Here is a 19279-nt window from a genome sequence, read left to right as displayed (position 1 = left end):
ATAATACACAAGAGAGTACTCAAGATTGATGCCAAGCTGCAAAGTGCTGTAAGCATGACAAATCTTCGCTTTAATTTTCAGAATTGATTTCCTTTTGAGGGGGTGTGATTACCTTCTCTCTTTTCCCCTTGGCATTTACTGACTCGGGAATGTTTTGTATTTTCCCTTTATTGAGTAGAAATTTGTATCCAGTACTATTCCTGAATGATTTTTAAGCGGTCCTTTTTATAGCAGGAAACAATTAAAGAAGATGTTAGTGTGAGAGACGCACAGCTTATTTGATAAGGGAACCAGACAAAATATAAAAATAAAGCCACTGAAAAATCTGTAAAACCTTATGCTTTGTCTCTACACCAGACCATTCACAAAACCCAGGTCAACTTGTGTTTTAGTTCTCCTTACTGTAGATAAACATGAAAAAGTGGAATCTGGAGTAAGACATGAACTTAAAAATTACCAAAGAGATGTAATTTCTTCTTAGTCCTTTGTCTTTTTTGTATAATATGCATGCAGATTTGCAAAGATTTTAGTGTATTTATTGGTAATTAAATTTATTCTTTCTTTTAGTATATATTATTATGTTGAGGTTCCTGGTAAAAAGGAAAAAAAACCAAACAACGCTCTTTTTTTGAAATAAAAAAAAAAAACAAAACAGGCTTGTTTATGTTTGATCTTGGAGTCCTTGACTTTGTACTCAACAATCTTGCCAAGGGAAAAAAACTGAGAAGTAAATGTCAACATCAAAAGATTGCAATGGAAATGACTAGCTGTGTTAACAACAGAAAGCCAATTCTATGTCCTCAATCCAGTTTGCACAGAATATTTAATGCCTCTGAAAATGGATCATTTCAAAAATGACGCTAAAGTATTTTGCTTGTTTAGTCTAATTTATCAGCAGTAATAATGTGTCATAATAAAAAATTGCATAGGTAAACTCATTCTTATCCTGAAAGTTTTAACTCTGCTCCGGCATGAACCAGAATGTGTAGGTAGATGATTCTCACTCAAAAGTGTCAGTCCTAAAAGCTGAGAACTTTGTCCCTTTGGAATGATTCAGTGTGTGAAATTAGGAGCCCAGGGCCTCCTGTCAGTCAGGGAAAGCCATTAAGCATCCCTGGGGAGTGATCCTGGGAGTACTCATGCTCCAGAACATCACTTACTGTGAGTAACTTAAACAGGGATGTGTGACCTAATTCCTTCCTGTTTTGCCGTAAATGGCTATAAATGAGTGTACAAAGCTCTGAGCACTTCCTAGAGGTGGATCACCTCACTTAAACAGAGCTCATTCTTTGTAAAAGGTTGTGCAGAGCTGTCATACAATGGTACAGTAGTTGATTTATGAAATTTCTAACGCAAGAAGACAGGTCATCTGGGCTGGATGTTAGGTTCTATGTGAAAACATGCACTTTTAGCTATCAGCTCCACTCAGTAGTACAAACCCTCTAAAATAAATAATAGGTGCAAAAAATAGCTAATTAGATAACGAATAGTATAACTTTTCCCAGCATTAGAAGCAGCCTATAGTCCATTAATGGCATTGAGTTGTTTACCACTTTTTAAAAGACAGCTTAGTGGAGTGCAGCTGCATAGCCAGCTAAATTCAGAAGCCTAATCCACTAATTTAACTTCACTAAAGACTTCCATTGCCTGCTCAGCCTGAAGAAATCCTGGACTAGTTCTGTTTCTCCTATAAAGGGGACTACCCTCTTAAAAATGGTAAAGAAGAGTTCAAAGGGACTGGTGCAGAGAGGAGAAAATCAGGGTCACATGGGAGGGGGGCTGCAGTGAGATCTTTGTTCTGGTGTAGAAGCCTGGGTTCTGAGAGCAGATAATGGATTTAGTGACTGTGTTTAGTCATTAGCACTCCCTGCTCTCAACTTGGAGACTTTGAATCTGACGTATAGTTTTGTATTGCATCATTTATTAATCTAGTAGCTGTCTAATGGAGATGGCTGGAAGAGACCTGGGGACAGAGACACAGCTCTGTTCAGTGTCTTGTCCAAACCACAGAGTAAGGAATCCTTTCTGTTTGATATCTTCAGTGTTCAGCTGCCCTACTGCTTGCATATCCAGTTTCCAAAGGATGGGCTACATTATGACCTGACCCATTGCCTCTTGTAGCTTAGTAGTTAATAAACTCTCCTGGGGTGCTATGGGGTGATAATTCAGAGATTTTCAAATTCTGAGTAAGTCTCAAAGCAGAATCCTGCCCTTAAATTGCCTATTAGTCTGCCATTTTGAAGTTGGATGAACTTATTCCTGCAGCAGGTGAAATGTTTTGGATGATATATAAAGCCCTTGGGTAAAAGATACATCATAAATAAATGATAATGGTCAACATGAAAGTCTATTCACAGCAAGTATTGTCAATCAACATGAGCAAGTATTGAGAGAGATTTAAGGTTGAGACTTTTAAAAGAGCATAAGAAATCTATTTCCCTTCAATTTTCAGCAAGGGCTGAGGATATATATATGTAAACTAAACTGTTTTAAAAAATCCTAAATTCTCAATAGAGTAAAAATTACAGGATTTTATGCTGTATACTGCTGCTCATAGAAGTGGTCCAATGTTGATATGTGCATTCCTTTTTTATCAGACCTTCCTGCATCTTAATATCTCTGGAGAACTGATTCTGTCAGGAGGATTCTGATCCTGACCGACTGTTGCCATGGTATTGGGTTATTCTGGGCTGTGATCAAGAAAAAACAAACAAACTTGTGAAAGATATTGGCTTTAAAACATATTCTCAAGCCACAGTGCCTAAGACTAGTTTTTGAAAACTAAATCTTGATTTTTTTGTACAATGTGGCAGTTATTAAAAGCTTCTGAAAATAAAATACCAGCAACAAGAAGCATTGTCATGACAATAAACATAAAATGAGAAAAATGTGGGAGAAGGAAATGGGACCAAATCTTGCACTGTTTAAAATCATTCATTCTCATTTAATGGTGTTACTCCACACTGAAGTGAAACTTCCATCTTTTCTAAGACTTTTTAAAAAAGTAGAACTTTTTGCAGACTGGATCCCTGTTTTGTTAGGTACTGTTGTCTTTTTTATATTACTGAGCTTTTGAATTGAGTGCCTAATAAGGAATTTGTACCTGTCTCCAGTTCCTAGGTAGTAATGTAGATTTTTTTACATCTGTTAATATTAATTCTGTTGCAAGTCATCTGTTTGTACTGGCAGCACTGAAGACATTTCTGGTAATTCACGAGACAGTGTTTTCTATATGCTGACACATGCAAAATAACTTAATATTCTTAGACGACAGAGCTCCCTTGATGGGAACTTAAGAAAAAAAGCCCTAAGAGAAATCCTTATTATTAGGGTTGATGAACCCAGAAGGGTGCACAAATTTCAGCAAGCTGTGTTTACAAGGGCAAAACAAGCAATGTGAATTTATGCAGGGAACTGGGGAAGTTTTCTGCAAGTTCGTTATTTACAGATGGATAATTTTGTTTGCCAAATTACTGAGAGTGTTCTTCCTGTCCTGCAGGCAGAGTTCACAGCCATGAGGGACCAGTATATGCGAGGTGGAGAAGGCTTCATTATCTGCTACTCCATCACAGACCGCCAATCCTTTCAAGAAGCAGCGGAGTTTAAGGAGCTCATTTATCGCGTCCGGCACACCTACGACATCCCCGTGGTGCTGGTGGGAAACAAAATAGACCTTGAGGAGTTCAGACAGGTAAGAGGCTTCTCTGCTGGTTTTGGCTTGGTTTTGCTTGGCTGCCTCAGGGGTTTCTGCAGCATATGTTGTGCAGTGCTACTGAGAATTATTAGCACAAGAAGAGGTTTAATCAAAGAGCGAGAAACTTGTAATGAATTAAAGTCTTCGTGGTGCCTTTCATTCATATGCTGTGGAACTTGAAGCAGCCTTGGCAAATCACATCTAAACTTTCTCTGTTTTTACTTTAAAAACTTTGACTACTGTATGAATGTAAATATATATGAATATGTTGAATATATATATATATATAAGATAGAAAGAGTTTCAATCAGGACCTTTGTGGGAAAATACCTATGGTTTCTTTGACACGGCCAGCCATTAAACAGAGGTTTCTTTTTTCCTCAAACGTACTAGATTTGAGTAAAGATTTTTCGACCTCAGACTGAAAAGAAAAAAAAAAAGTAAAAAAAAAAATAAATATATATATATATATGAGACTACATTTGCCTGAAGATCCAGTGACTGTGCTATCAGTGTTCAGGTAAAAAGGAGATATGCAAGAACTGAATTCACTTTGATCTGTATACAAGATTTCAGCTACCACAATCCATAGAGAAACAGAATTTTTTCAACTACAAGGTCAATGACTGTGGCTCTCTCAATGTCTTTAATAATCTTTGCTCACTTTTTTTCCTTTTGCTTCCTCTCTTCTCCTTCCTTACTTCCTTACCAGTACTGTTTGTACAGGTGAGCTAGAGTGAGATCATTAGAATGGCTTGGTTGTGACCTGGTACTGAACAGAAAGTATCTACAACTAGAACTGCTTTCAAATATCTGACTTCTGTGAAGACATACGTAACACTTAAACAAAATGGTGGTTTTTTGGTTCATTAGCATCTGTGCTCACCAATCCTATCTACTCTTTTCCACTTATCCTGTCATTGTCCCCATTTCATTGTCTTCTTTATTCTGCCTGAAGAAAATCCAAAGCAGTGAGCCTGAAATTAGTCTTAAAGATCTGATTATGTACATTTGAAAGTTCACATCTGTTTTCCAGATCATTGGCTTCCTCCCCAAATCAGGCTGTGACAAAACCCTAGTGGGGACAATCCAGCTGCCGTTTAACAGGGGCTACAAACAAGGGTGCCAGAACAGAAGGGGAGGGATGAGCCTTTGGGAAAGGGTGTGGGTTCAGTTTTTTTGATGAGAGAACTGGACATTCACTTGATCCTAAAGCAGGATACAATTGATTACCTACAGCTACCCTTAGATGAGGTTTCAGCATTGCACTCTTTCCTCATTGGTATGAAGACACTCTTCCACCGATCTTTGCCACTATCTCTTTCTGATCTCAGCTTTTGTTGAACTTTTATATTTTAATCACTGTCAACATATGTAAAAATATATGCCTGGTTTAAATGCTTTTACATGCTCCTTGGTGACCTTGTCTGCTCTCACAAACAGGAAAATTACTGTACATGAATGTCTGGATTGGATTTCACCTGGAGCATTTTAGATTATGGGGCACGGGCAGGCTTTTGGGAATAATGCTAGAAATTGAGCCTGTGGGGTGTGATAAACAGACTAAAAACTATTCTCTGAAGTCACCACTGATGATTTTGCCTGAATATGTGAACAAATAAAATCCAAATTGTGGTCTTAGATTTTAAAAAGTTTCAATGAAACAGAATTTAGGCCTTCAGAATGCTTTCCCTTCACAAGCCCTCTACTAATGCCAACACATTTGGCAGTGTCAGAAGGGTTTTCTCAAGTACTGCAATCCAGATTTTGGCCCTTAAGTCAAAGACTAGTAAGGCAGTGTAAAGCAGATCTGCTCCTTTAAATATAGCCTTTGAATATGACTATGTGTCCATTAGCAAGTATTAGAATCAACAGTAAAGAAATGCAACTGAAAAGCAACTTTTTATAGAGTTTATATTTTTGGATATTATTTTGAAATTTTGACTACCTCTACTCCTTGAATGTTGTTTGCATAATTAATTAGTGCTGAGTTGTGTAAGTTGTGCTCCTAGAATTTATCTTCACTTTAATTTCATCCACTCCACAATTCAAAGCAAATCCAGGTTAAGTGGGGGTGATGAGCAGATACTGCTCTAAGTAGCTTCCTGACCTAAAGTGAAGCCCCAGTGTGCCTAAAGACACTTCTGTGCCCAGCTTTAAGCACATATTAATGCTCTCTAGTGTTTCTTTATTTCAGAACTGGGACATGAGGCTGTGCTGTACGTTTAACACACACTGAAATAAGTTTTATCTATGCTCACTTGTAAGGTTAAGCAATATCTAAGTAACTGGACGAACCCTGGGAAGGTAGATTGAAAGGGATCTTTTCAAGGTCATGCACTATGGTTACAGCTTCATTAAAAGCATTTGGGCCTTCAAGAGTGACAGCCAACTAACTCTGGAGTGACAGGCAGCAATGAGCTGGTGATGTAGGGCATTAACATATCAGTGAACAAACAGGGAGGTACACAAGCACACCAAATTCAAACAGCTGAAAAATAGTAGGTGTCAGAATGCAATCAGCCAGCTTGGAATTTGACTAGGGCACCAGGGATAATATTGTTGCTTTCTTTAATGACATTTTTCTCCTATGAATTTCATTAAAATAACTGTAATGTTATTAATGTTATTTCAGGACATAACATTAAGTTCAACATTCCTAGGCATCATTTCCATTTAATGGCAATTCTGCAACAATTAGATGGGCTGTAGTGGCTTGGCGAGACAAAGCTGTTGTTTGAAATGTGAATCCCCATGCTGTATAGATAATGATGTATGCTGCTTTCTTCAAATCTATCAACAGTACTACAAGAAAAAAACCTAATCTGCAGTTAAAATTGTGACTTAAGTGAAACACTGCTGAAAAAGAAAAGAACAATGAGTTAATTATTTTTAATGATATTTTTATTTTATGATGGCTTCAGTGAAATTATAATCTTTATGTGTGCATGTGATTTTTCATGTCCTAAGAAATGGTTTTTTTCCTACTCGTTCTTAAAGCAAGTTTTAGTTATATTCACCAGCCTAAAGAATAAGCACTTTAAATTTTCTCTGAGCAACATGGAAAAAATTGTGCAAAAACTGGGTGGAAAAGAGAGTAAATCATTATCTTGATGTTTATGTGATGGCAAGGCACCTTCCTTCCCTCACTGAAAAGCCATTAATGCTTAGGCATTCATAGCATCATGGAATGGTTTGTATTGGAAGGGACTTCAAAGCTCACCTCATTACAGCCTCTCTGCCATAGGCAGGAGCACCTTTCACTAGACCAGGTTGCTACAAGTCCCATCCAACCTGGCCTGGAACATTCATCTGTGTCAATTCCCTGATTTTTCAGCCATTGCTCTAAGAAACCCTTAAGTATTATATGCATTCTATTCCATAGCTCTTTGATAGAAAAATACAGAACTAAATGATTTGGTAACATTTTAATTTCAGTGTTTTCAAACACTGAAGTCATTAGATCAGTAAATTCATGCTTGTATGTCTTTAATTATCATCAGATTTTCAGAAACATGTAGAACCAGCTGTCCAAAAACGCTGATATTTTCACTTTAGGTAATGATGATACTTTCACCTTGTCTCTTTACTCCAGATGAACACCTGATTCTTAGTATTTAAAACATGTGTAACAGACATCTAATTAGAACATATTCACCTTTAAAAAACACATTAAAACTATTCAAGCTCGTGCCATACTAATGTTAAATTGCAGCTTTATATAAAATAAATTAATAGGAACTGTGGCATTACTGAAATGTTGTATTAACATTACTAGGTTAATACAAAAGCATTAACCTAGTAACCACTCCAAAATATTAATTACATTGAGCAATTTATAGGGGAACTGACTACTCAAGTTCCTCTTAATAATGTGCTATAAGTCTGAGCTGTAAAACATTCTTTCTAGGAGCTTTTTTGAACTCAAAAAAGTTCTGTCCAGAGGGGTTTTGTTAGAACCCCTCTGGAAATTCAAGCCATGCAGAAATATCTCAGCCCTCATGGAGCAGCATTTCCTGTATTTGTTTTTTCTTGACCCCAGAGGAATCAGCTGTGGGCTCAGTTCAGTCCATGGATAACATGATGCCCATTTTGCCTGAAGTTAGGAGGGCAGCTCATGTTTCTTCCAGCTCCTGGCCTCTCTGGGAAGCCTGTCATCAAAGCTGTTAGTTTTGCCAGTATGGTTGTGCTCCTGAAAAGAATTATGCAGTTGTTTACCCTTCCACCCATGAGCTGTCGTACTGGCTACGAACAAAAATCTGAGAGGAGTGCTGCCTTTGAAAGCATTTACCTCTACAACCCCCTCCTTTAGTCAGAAATAAAAAAAATCAACATGAAATCTGCCTTTTTTCATCTAGAACTGTCGTGGTGCAGCATGGGGAGTGTGTTGAAAGTGAGAGTCAGTTTAGATCAGATGTTAGGGAGAAATTCTTCCCTGTGAGGGTGGTGAGGTCCTGGCACTGGTTGTCCAGAGAAGCTGTGGCTGCCCCTGAATCCCTGGGAGTGTTTATTTAGGGCCAGGCTGAATGGGGCTTGGAGCAGCCTGGGACAATGGAAGGTGTCCCTGCCCATGGCAGGGGGAGGAAAATAGTGGTCTTCAGGGCCCCTTCCAAACCAAACCATTCTGTGGTTCTGTGATTCTATGATTTAACACGGAGCAATATATTATTCAGAGTGCAAATGTATTACAGAGGTTTCACTGTATTTTTTTTCCCTGAAATTTCATTATACCAGAAAATAATTCTCAAATCAGGATTATAGTATGTTTTCCTGATCAGAACCAGCTGAATATTCTCATTTTAATGAGATTTTATTCTGTATTTTGCTTAAGATAGGCTGACTGGTTATCACACAATGTGAATGTCAACTTTTAGATTTTCATTTTGACAGTTGCTCTATTTTCATGCTTCTCAAACCTTGAAATAGCAGCTGAGTCTGAGACAGACAAAATTTTTTTGTTTTGTTTTGTTTTGTTTTGCTTAGCTTTGTTTTTGTTTAGCTTTATTTTCTTAAAAACTTGTTTCCATTTTGTTTGTTCTGTGTGAGTAACTTTTTGGTATATATATATATCAAAAATTGTCTGTTTGTACCTTCTGGTGCCTGGTTGAGGCACTGAAAATACTTCAAGAATAAGATATTATATTTTACTTTTATTTTTATTTTTCAGTGCATGACTATGAAGCACTGTTTACTAGATGCTCCCTTACTCATATTATGAATCATGAGTCTGAAGTATTATGAATTTCTTACCTTAGCATCAGGCTAAATTCTGTTTCTTTTGGGATTAAAACTCCTTTGAAATTTGTGTCTATATTTCAACACCAGCAGCTCCACTTTCTCTTGAAAACATTAAATGTAAGGTAGGTAGAAGTGTCTCTACTGAAGACAGACTTGCTTCCCATTATTCAGAGCAATGCCCTACACAAAGAATTAAAGGTTTCAATTTTCCTTTTGAAGCTGAACTGCAAGTCAAGGGAAATGTGTTTTTTGCTGCTTATTAACAACATATAGTATACATTTGTGTTAATTACAGACATTGTAAATGGTGAGATTAAATGACTTGGATAGACTCTCTATAAAATCCATGCAGAAAACCAGGATTTATCACATGTCATAGAAGTGTCTCATAAAATGAGATGTATCTGCCTGGGAAGAAGTCTGTCTTGCTGCTGACAGCAGAGGGAAGCTCAGACAGCCATCTTCTTTGCCTTTTTGTGGTGGTGTTTTGGTGAGATGAAAACTTATAAAATTGTTTCTGACATATTTTCAGTTTAGGATCTAAACTTACTGATTCATTCTGTTTTTGCTGCTGCTAACTACAGACTGTACTTCTGAACCAGGCACTCATCTTTTCTTTGATTTTTGAATAAACAATATCCTAGACAACAACTACAAAACCATAATGGAAATCTAATGGAAAAAGTCCTGAGGAGAATATGGCACAGAAGAGCAAATTCTTCAAAAATATGTAATGTCCAGAAAAGGGGAGCTAGGGAAGGGTATGGAGCACAGGTCTGATGAGCAGCAGCTGAAGGAGCTGGGAAGGGGCTGGAGGCCCAGGAGAGGCTGAGGGAGCTGGGAAGGGGCTGAGCCTGGAGAAAAGGAGGCTCAGGGGGGACCTTGTGGCTCTGCACAGCTCCTGACAGGAGGGGACAGCCAGGGGGTTTGGGCTCTGCTCCCAGGAACAGGGACAGGAGGAGAGGGAACGGCCTCAGGCTGGGCCAGGGGAGGCTCAGCTTGGACATCAGGAAAAGATTTCTTTGTGGAAAGGGCTGTCCAGACCTGTCACAGCTGCCCAGGGCAGTGGTGGAATCCTCATCCCTGGAGGGATTTAAAAGCTGTGTGGATGTGGCACTTGGGACATGGGCAGTGGTGGCCTTGGCAGTGCTGCGGAACGGTTGGATCAATGGCCTTAGAGGCCTTTTCCAGCCTCAGTGATTCTAGGGTTGTATTTATTTGAATTTTTTATTGAATTTTTAATTCATTCTTTCATCCATTTTGATTCCATTTGATTGTTCATTTCCCATGGATATTCACATAGTCCTATATTCCATCAGTGTCTGATGAAAATTAATTGCATTTGTAAGGAGTTGCCATCATCAGTTACATGCTCTTGCCTACATATTTCCTTCTCACATGATATCACATCACATTCTTTGTTTGAGCTTCAAATCCTGTACAATATAAGCCATTTTTGCTGTTTTGATGGAGCTATGACAGTTGTCTGAATATTTGGAATTAAAACTACTGAAGTTGTCATGGTGTTTTATAATCCTAGAAAACTGTCAGACCTTTGAATAATCATTTTCTTGCATTATCAAAATGTCTATCTGAATTCTGTCATGTTCTTCTACGAGTCTGATTTCTATTTACTTGCAATTGATTTTGATTTTTCAACATTTCTTTTATGTTGGTCACTGTCCTAAGTAGTCTTTCTCACACAGTTTTAAAAAAAGAATGTAGCATTTTACCTTCTGACAGAGAAAGAAAGAAAAAAAGAGGGAAAGAAAGAGAGAGAAAAGAAAGAAAAAAGAAAAAGAAAAAGAAAAAGAAAAAGAAAAAGAAAAAGAAAAAGAAAAAGAAAAAGAAAAAGAAAAAGAAAAAGAAAAAGAAAAAGAAAAAGGATGTGTGGTTTTTCAGGTCAATGCAATTGTAGTAGAAAATTTGGCAGCTGTAATCTTTTGTAAGGAAATTCTATCATTAACAAGTGTCCTTAGCAAATATTCATTTATACAGAGATTACCTCCTGTCATAACAATGCTTTCATGTTTCCACAACTTCCCCCAAACCACAGCTTCACATTACCCAGGCAGCAATAAATGCCATCAGACACACAGACAATTGTAATGAAACTGTTGGCTCATTTCTCAATTTATAATTGTGTTAACCTCTAGTGAACTACTCAGTAAGTCCTGTAATTCCTTCAACATGGAGCAGAAGACATTTGAAGGGGACTAAGATGCAGATAACAAGCTGCTCTGTAGGAGAAGAAACAACAGCAAAACAATAGCTGCACTGCAGATAATAAAATGTTTATAATGTAAAACCTGGATATTCAGAGATAAAACCAAAGACAGCTAATTGCTTGTAGGTGAAGCAGGACAAAGCAGGATGTGTAGCCAGGAGTATACACAGGGGAGGGTGTTGCAAGGTCACTTCACTGCTGGGGATATTAAACAGCAGCAAAATTTATATTGTTTTGAAAGGCTCACAGTTCTTCTTATCTCCACCTGCTTTAACTTCACCATCCGCCTCAGAGATTTTTGGTCCCCCCCGTGTGCTGAATCATGACTTGGCATGGGAGAACTTCATTGGGAGAACACTTGGGAGGAGAGGTGTGAAGGTACAGAGAGGCTCTCCCACCTCTTGCCTTACTGACAGAGGTTACTCCTCAAGGTGAACTTGGGCTGAGATTTGTCTGCCTGTCCTGCAAATTAACCAGATTGACTCTTTGTGAAGGTTTTCATATGGCAGTCATGCCAGCAGGACCTTTCTTTGTAACTAAAGCAAGCGAGTCACATTAAAAAACTTCCACACAAAACTCCTGCAGGGCTGGAGGAGTGTAGGGTTTGACTGTAAGAGGGTTCAGGGTGCTGCAGCTTTCCTTAGAATTCCTCAGGGGGAAAGGTGTTGGTTACAGTTACATCATTTTTTGGGTGGCTTGTGTTCAGTCAGGAGCCTGTACAGATGCCTGTGCTGGATATTTCTTGTGGTTTAACTCCAGCCAGTGGCTAAGTACCATGCAGCCACTCAGTTATTCTCCTCTGCTGCTAGTTGGGAGGAAAATTTAAAAGAAAACAAAAGGAAAAAAAAAAAAAAAAAAAAAAGGAAAAAATCACTAACAATTGGAAAAAAAAAACCTTTAAAAATTATATTAATGAAAATAATAGTGAAAAACAGACAGAGGGAGGAACAAAGCCTAAGAGAAACAAGTGATGTCCACCACCCACTGACTGATGTTCAGTGTGTCCCCAAACAGAAACAGGCAGCTCCTGGCCAGACCCCCAGTTTATGTCCTGGGCATTGCATTCCATGGTATGTAGTAATGGAGTACCCCATTGGCCAGTTTGGGGCAGATTTCCTGACCATGCTTTCTCCTGGCTTTTTCTGCACCTGCTCATGGGCAGAACATTGGACATTAAAAAGTCCTTGCCTGAAGTGAGCACTGCTGAGCAACAACTAAAATTTCACTGTGTTCACAACATTATTCTCACTTTAGATTCAAAACACAGCACTGTACCTGCTACTAAAAAGAAAATTAACTCTACTTTAGATGAAACCAGGACAACTTTGGAGAAAGCTCATCATCTCTGAAGGATTCCAATAGCTCATTTTTCACCAGCACAGCAAGGTGTGTGTGGCTCTCACTTGACTTTTTTCCCTGCTCCAGGGCTGAGTGAAAATGCAATTTTATTAATTTTCCATGTATTTGCCGAAACCTTCATTTCCCTGTGAATCTTGTTCTTGAGCACTGTGTACAAGCCAGGCATCAACCTGTTGTTAACACAGAGGACAAAGAGTCAGGAACACACCACAGCACTTCCAAGCTGGAATCACCATTACCTCAGAATTTATCCATCATTTTCCCCACGTGGGCACACATGTAAAGGATGCAAACTTTACATACTTGTTGCTGTTTTTACAGCAACAGAATCAAGATTTCAGCCCAGCCCTTACATGTTTTTTAGTACAGTTCTAATTCAGGAAACTGTTTGAGCATATGCTTAATTAGGGTGGAACTAATGCAAGGTTTTCTTCAATTTAATTGAGTGAAGATGGTGTCCTGAAAGTGAGACAGTAAAGAGCAACTTTGTAAAAATAAAAATACCTTTGCAAAGTAGCATATTAATATAGACAACCATATTTACAGAGAGGGTTGTTTGTACAAAAATGTGAATTTCTGGGAACAAGGATAGCTTCCTATGTTTTTTTTGCAGTAGGAGGTCAAACTACTTGAAAGTAGAAATTTTGCCAGAATTTAATTACAGCTCATTATGGTGTTATTAATAATAAGAGCATGACCTAGCATTTAAAGAAATGAAGATTAATCAGTTTAATCATCTTTGATTTTTTAAGTTTTGCTTGTGTTATCGTCTTAATGACTCACTTTTTTTTTTTCCCAGATGAGTTAGGAAGTCAGAGAGATTTGTTTTTAATCATATCTAACAACATGCCTAAGAATAGCAACTTTAATTTCACACAGTGTGACATTGTTTAAGTTGTGCAGTCATGAAAACAAAAATTTTAAAAAAGTCCCTTATCCCTTCCGCCTCTCAAAACCACAGTACAAAAAAGTAAATCAAGGAGAAATCATGTGTTAATACCTCATCCCCAGTATCCAAATGTTACTATATAAAATCTATATTAAAATGGCAGCTTCCAAACCTCTGAATAAATTGTTTGATGCAACACAGTTATTTCAAGATCCAGGAAATCACCTATTTTAAAAAGGTATTAAAGCACATTATCGCACTTGAAACTCAAGATGTTAAATGTCTATAAAACATCAAAATTTGGGTTTCAGTGTTAGTCATTTACATTACTGATCAGATAGTTTTGCTGATCAGGACTCCAGAGCCTGTCTGGGAGTCCAGGTATGGTGTGCTGTTTATTTGAAATTAGTCTGTATGGGGTTTGATATAGCTTAGTATCTCCATCCACCTTCTCCTGATGAACATTGCTTCTGAAAGAAGAAAAGGATGGACCGCCCCTCTACCATTAGTGTATTTATTTCCTCTGTCACTCAGGAAATGTTCTTTTTGTCTGTTTCCATCTATGCAACTTTTCCCACTGACTACAATTAAAAAATGTTAATAAGGAGAAAAATATGTCTTGTTAATTTTTTTCAGTCATCTGGTACAAGCGCTGACACACATATTCAGAGTTTTCTGTGTGCTTGTGTCTGTCTGCATGTTTTAACACCGTCCTTTAACACCAACATTGTGCTCAGTACAGGATATTCATCAGCACATGGGCCACTCCGGGGTATTCCTGTCATAAATAGTTCAACACTGAAATTTTGAATTCACTTTACATTTTCTTTGAGGTGGTGGAGATTAACATAATGATGTGACTAATTGTCTTGGCTTAAAAAAAAAAATGCCTTGGATCCCTAGGTTCCATTTATTTCTACATCTTAGAATTTTTTTTGAGGAAGCATAAGGTGGTTGGTTTCCTCAGTTTTCCACCCAGCTTGTTCTAAAATCTGAATGATATTATGCCAGATGTGTATAGTCTGGGGCTGCTTAAACTACAGACTAATCTTTGTGACCTTAGGATCATTGTTTGAAAACTTCCTGGCAACTAATTTAAACTCCACATCAGCTACTGTCACCAAGTTCTGGAATATTTTTCACTGATGCCAAACCCCAAGATTATGCTGAGTGCAGGTGGTCAGGCTGAAAGGAATGCTCAGATCCTCAGAGTTATCCAGGCATTTTCACTCATTCTGAGCTGATGAAGGAATGTGGTTGTCAGGTGGCATCCCTCTGATCTCTTTTGCTCTCTTTCTTCCTGTGTGAAGGAAACTGCGTGGATTTGCTCCACTTAATTAAAAATATAGATCTTTTTTCCTAATTGTTTTTATTAATAGGTTATTTGTTAGAGGTCAGGGGGAGATTGAAGGCATTTGTGTGTCTTGTGTAGTCAAAGAAGGAAATAGAAAAAAAGGAGGCTGAAAGATAAAGTGGAGATGATGTATGTTTTCCTTGGAGTGGAATACACATTGAGCACTCTCCAGACCTGTGGCCTCTGGCTGGATTGGGGAACAGAGCAGTGTGGCTTATTTCCCAGTGTCACCCACTGAAGAAATGCTGCTCATGGAGAAGCTGTACTCACTTTTAACCCCATTTTTCTCTCCCCTCTAAAGTGAATGAGATGATTTCACTGATGATTTCCCGCGACTACAAGATGACTGGTGATGGCAGGTAACCTTTTCAGTATTACAATGCTCTCAAAACCAGGAGGGCGTTAGAACTTGAGATTTGGTTTTGTTTGATTTTGAGGATCTGCAATGCTGAGAATCCCTGAGATCTGCCAGGAAACAAACAAGCTCTCACCAAAACACCAAAAAAACCCCCAAAACCAAAACAAAACACCAAAACCAAACCAAAATAAAACAAACAAACAAAAAAATCCAAACCAAACAAACAAAAGAATGGTAGAGTTAAAGAGATCATAGATGGGTCAGCAACACTTGGTGATCAGTGACCCTGAAGCCTGAAAGACCTTTGGGAAACATCACCACCTCGGACATGCTGGTGTCTGGAAAAAATTCTTGATTCCCCAAGTGTGATATAAGAATTTTAAGGGATTTAATGCTAATATACTCCTGTATTTTGAGACGGAAAGTTTTTCACTATCAGATATCTTTGCTCTTGCTAGGGTTTTAACCTTGTTTGATTAACCTTATTTGTGAACAGAAAGAAATGTGCAAGTGGTTTACAGATAGCAGTTCATTAATTACTGCTTTTCCTTATTTAAAGCATACACCTAGGTCCTTTTTTTTTTTTTTTTGTTGGGATGGAATTTTGGGTAAAATAATTTTGTGTAAAGATAATTCCTAGATTAAAAACCTCGACTGAGCTTACTAAATTTCTGGGTTAAAATTTTGTTGTATGCAGTGTTACTTGTTCTTCACTCACTGTGGAAACTGGAGCACAAAGCCTTGGTGAGATGAGGCACAGTGGTAAAAGTGCCTTTTTCCTCTATTCTGAAAATCTTTCCTGACATTCTTAGTAATAGGAGTGAAGAAATTCACATTAATAATAACTGTATTTTTCTTTATGCCAAAATATGTCTATCTAGGCACAATTAATTTTTCAGAACTTGCTGGAGAATCTCCCACTGTTTGTACCATTGTTCTGTGAACAGAAAGACTGACATGCTTTCCACTGCTGTCAACCTGGCGACTTTTATTTCATTTAAATTTAACTCACACACATGCAAAAAATACTGCTTTGACTAATTTTAAATCCCTATAATATAAAAAAATAATTTTATATTTGTCCCGATTGCCTGACATTTTCAATATGGAACGTCTGCAAAAGAGAAATTGGTTTTTATGGAGCACAGGTAAAAAGGCCATCAGGGAAACTGAAGATAATGAAAAAAAAAAACTCATAAAAAACAGTGGAATAGTTCCAATGGGAATCTGTTTCATTCTACTTGTGCAATAAAGTTAAAGGCTTGTTGTTATGTCAAAATTACACAGTAATGCAGAAATCTTCATTTTTTATAATCAGCAAATACCTTAAATTTGTGACTAGATAGTCTGCTGTTCTTCAGAATTGTTCCTCAATAAAGTAATATAGGATTGAAATGAGTGTTTTCCTTCAAAAAATAAAAATATAAAGAAACAGCAAACTTTCATGGTATTGAAATCTTCAGGAGAAAATACTTCTGTAAAAAAATGTGGTATTTACACAGAAAATTAACACAATGTCATGAATCAAATGGAATGGAAAAGAAACCCCTACCCTGCTATCTGAAATTATGTAATGAGCTGTTACTCAGAAACCCCATAAGGCCATTATCCACTTAAATGTTTTAAGCCTTCAGTTTCTTCAGTGCATGGTTTTATTTGTCTAGGTAGTGATTGAAAATGGATAATTTAGGTTATCTCCGCTTTTCTGTAGTGATGGAAGTATCAAAAGTGCCTATATTATATCCTTTTTTCTCCCGTGTGTTCTTCTCATTGAAATTCTACAGTCTGAGCAAAGTCAGACCTTAATGCTCTGCCTTTACCTGCTTCAATATCTGTGGTTTTATCTTGAAGAATAATGCACCTAAATGACAGGATTTTGTGGTATTTTATTCTGAACAATCACAGGAAAGACAGAGAATGCTGAGGTTGCTTTGAATGACAGAAATGTGGGTGCTTAATACTAAAAAAATGGTGTAATAAAATAAAGTTTAGTTTGTTATTTATATCAAGGTAGGAGTAATTGGTATAGAAGATCTGCAGTCAGAACATAAGCTTCCCAAAATTTGGAATTGGGACTTTAAGTTTGAGGTTTCTTTAGTTGGCTTTCTAAATTCAATACTTGGGCAGCTTATAAAAATGCTAGAAAGGAGAGGTTTTACAACTAACTGATAATAAATCTGCTAACAAATCATCAGGAACAGATGGTATTCACCCAAGAGTTCCAAAAGAGTTCAAGTATAAAATCGCTGAACTATTAACTGTGCTTAAAATGGAATCAGCAACAGGGAAATGGAAGATAGCACATGCAGAAGAGTCCAGGGAGCTGAACATCAGTAAACCTGAGTTCTAGTGAGCAAATTCATATCTACTACAAGAAAGAGCAAGAATAACAAATATATTGATAAACATGAATAAATAGGAATAAAAAGTATGTGAATAAATATAATTTTACTGGCAAAAGTTGTAGTGGCTTTCAGAAAGGTAACTTGTGCCTGACAGATTAAGTCAACAAACATACAAGGAACAGGATTATGGCCATAAGTTTCATAAACTTCCAAATAGTTTTATGGGGAAAAAAAACAAAATTGAAGGAAAATATATCACATGTTACTAAATGTGAAAAAGAAGAACTAACAAAGGTAGGAATAAATGGTGAAAAATAAAAAATGGTTACCTTTTTAAGTCCAGGTACATAGAGATATTCCTTTTTTGAAACAGAACCATCAATGTCTGGACAGAAAGATTATAGGCATTCTATTTAACTCTTTTGGTAAATATTTAACTCTATTTTGGGTAGTAAAAATGACAGTTAAAAATGATGAGGTTTAAGAACAATTATCAATATATTTAGAAGTTTAATTCTCAATATTTTTAATATAAAGAATATACATTGTTCTTAAAAATACAAGATTGGAGGGGGAATTAATTGATTAAGTATATGTTAAAAAAATGAAAATTCTTTCCTTCCGAGTAAGCAACTAAACTATGGAACTCATTGATGTAGAAATCGCAAACATAAAAGACATTTTAATGGGTTAAAAAAGCAATTCAACCATTTATGCAAGGAGTATTAAAGGAAAACATGACATTCCTAATTCAGGAAGTGCCTGAGCCTTGGATCCCCCAAAAATACAAGGAGACAGCAGTAGTATTTTATGTGTTTCATCTACTTTCATGTCCTGTCTCTGAGCAAGTTCTTGCTGTTGGTGATAGCGTGGAGGGACAAGACAGAGCTGTGCTCTAATTTATTCAGTGTCACGGCTGTTCTGCTATAACACGTATATAAAATGAACCATAACAACTGAATTTGAGAGGGCAAACACACAGAAGTCTCATGAAAACATTCATTTACATAAGTATTTACATTTCCATATACTCATATATAATACATTGATGTGTACAGCAGGATTAACACGGTGTTAATATAGAGTAATCACTGTAGTTATATTATGATTGTATGATTATTATATAATCATTGATATTATATGATAATTACTGCTAACGATAGTTGGTATAGGTTTCCTCTGGGATTCTTTCTTGTCTCTTTTTCTGAGGTACTCTATTTTCCAAGCAAATGTTAGCTTGAAGCAGATGTTCAGTCTGCACTCTAAAACAGTCCAGAACACTGGTCCCAAGAGTTCTTTCTTTTCAAAAGTCTATGAATCTTTTAATACTCTTTCACTTTAAGTTCAGGGAGTTTGTTAGCAGTAGTCATATTTATTAGAATAATAATTAGAATAATTTCTGGCAAGGAATAAAAAAAAATCATTAGATAACAAAGCAAATTCAATTAAAACTAAAGATTTCCAGAAACCTTTCTTACATCTGTGTTCTCTAAGCTAAAGTACATTTTAAATACACACATAAGACAAGAATCAGGAACAGTATTAGAGACAACCCAGGAACCCTGACTTCTACTCATCAAACATCAGATAACAGATCAAATATCAGATAACATTGTCTCCCTCATGCATGATTATATGCATTGTCTCATTTCAAAGCAGAAAATAACCAGTAGTAAGGGGTGGAGAGATTCACTGATGCAAGCTCCAATGCCTAAGGCTGACATTGCCTTTCAAAACAATTTTGGCTATGAGTGCTTACAAACAGATGTCAGGCTGGGGAAAAAACTGATCAGCAGTGCCACTAATTTGATGTCC

General features: G+C 37.0%; 1 protein-coding gene across 1 annotated transcript in view; it reads left to right on the top strand.

The window, feature by feature from the left end:
• Nucleotides 1-19279, top strand: part of RIT2 (Ras like without CAAX 2) — a 172498-nt gene that overhangs the window by 83524 nt on the left and 69695 nt on the right. The window contains exon 4 of the mRNA XM_041423568.1: nt 3500-3691. Coding sequence (XP_041279502.1) covers nt 3500-3691 — 192 coding nt within the window. The remainder of the gene's footprint in view (nt 1-3499; nt 3692-19279) is intronic.

Source organism: Onychostruthus taczanowskii, unplaced genomic scaffold (assembly GCF_017590055.1).
Source record: "Onychostruthus taczanowskii isolate IOZ18803 unplaced genomic scaffold, ASM1759005v1 scaffold79, whole genome shotgun sequence".
NCBI classification, from domain to species: domain Eukaryota; kingdom Metazoa; phylum Chordata; class Aves; order Passeriformes; family Passeridae; genus Onychostruthus; species Onychostruthus taczanowskii.
The sequence above is the reverse complement of the archived record's forward strand: the minus strand, read 5'-3'. Positions and strand labels throughout refer to the sequence as shown.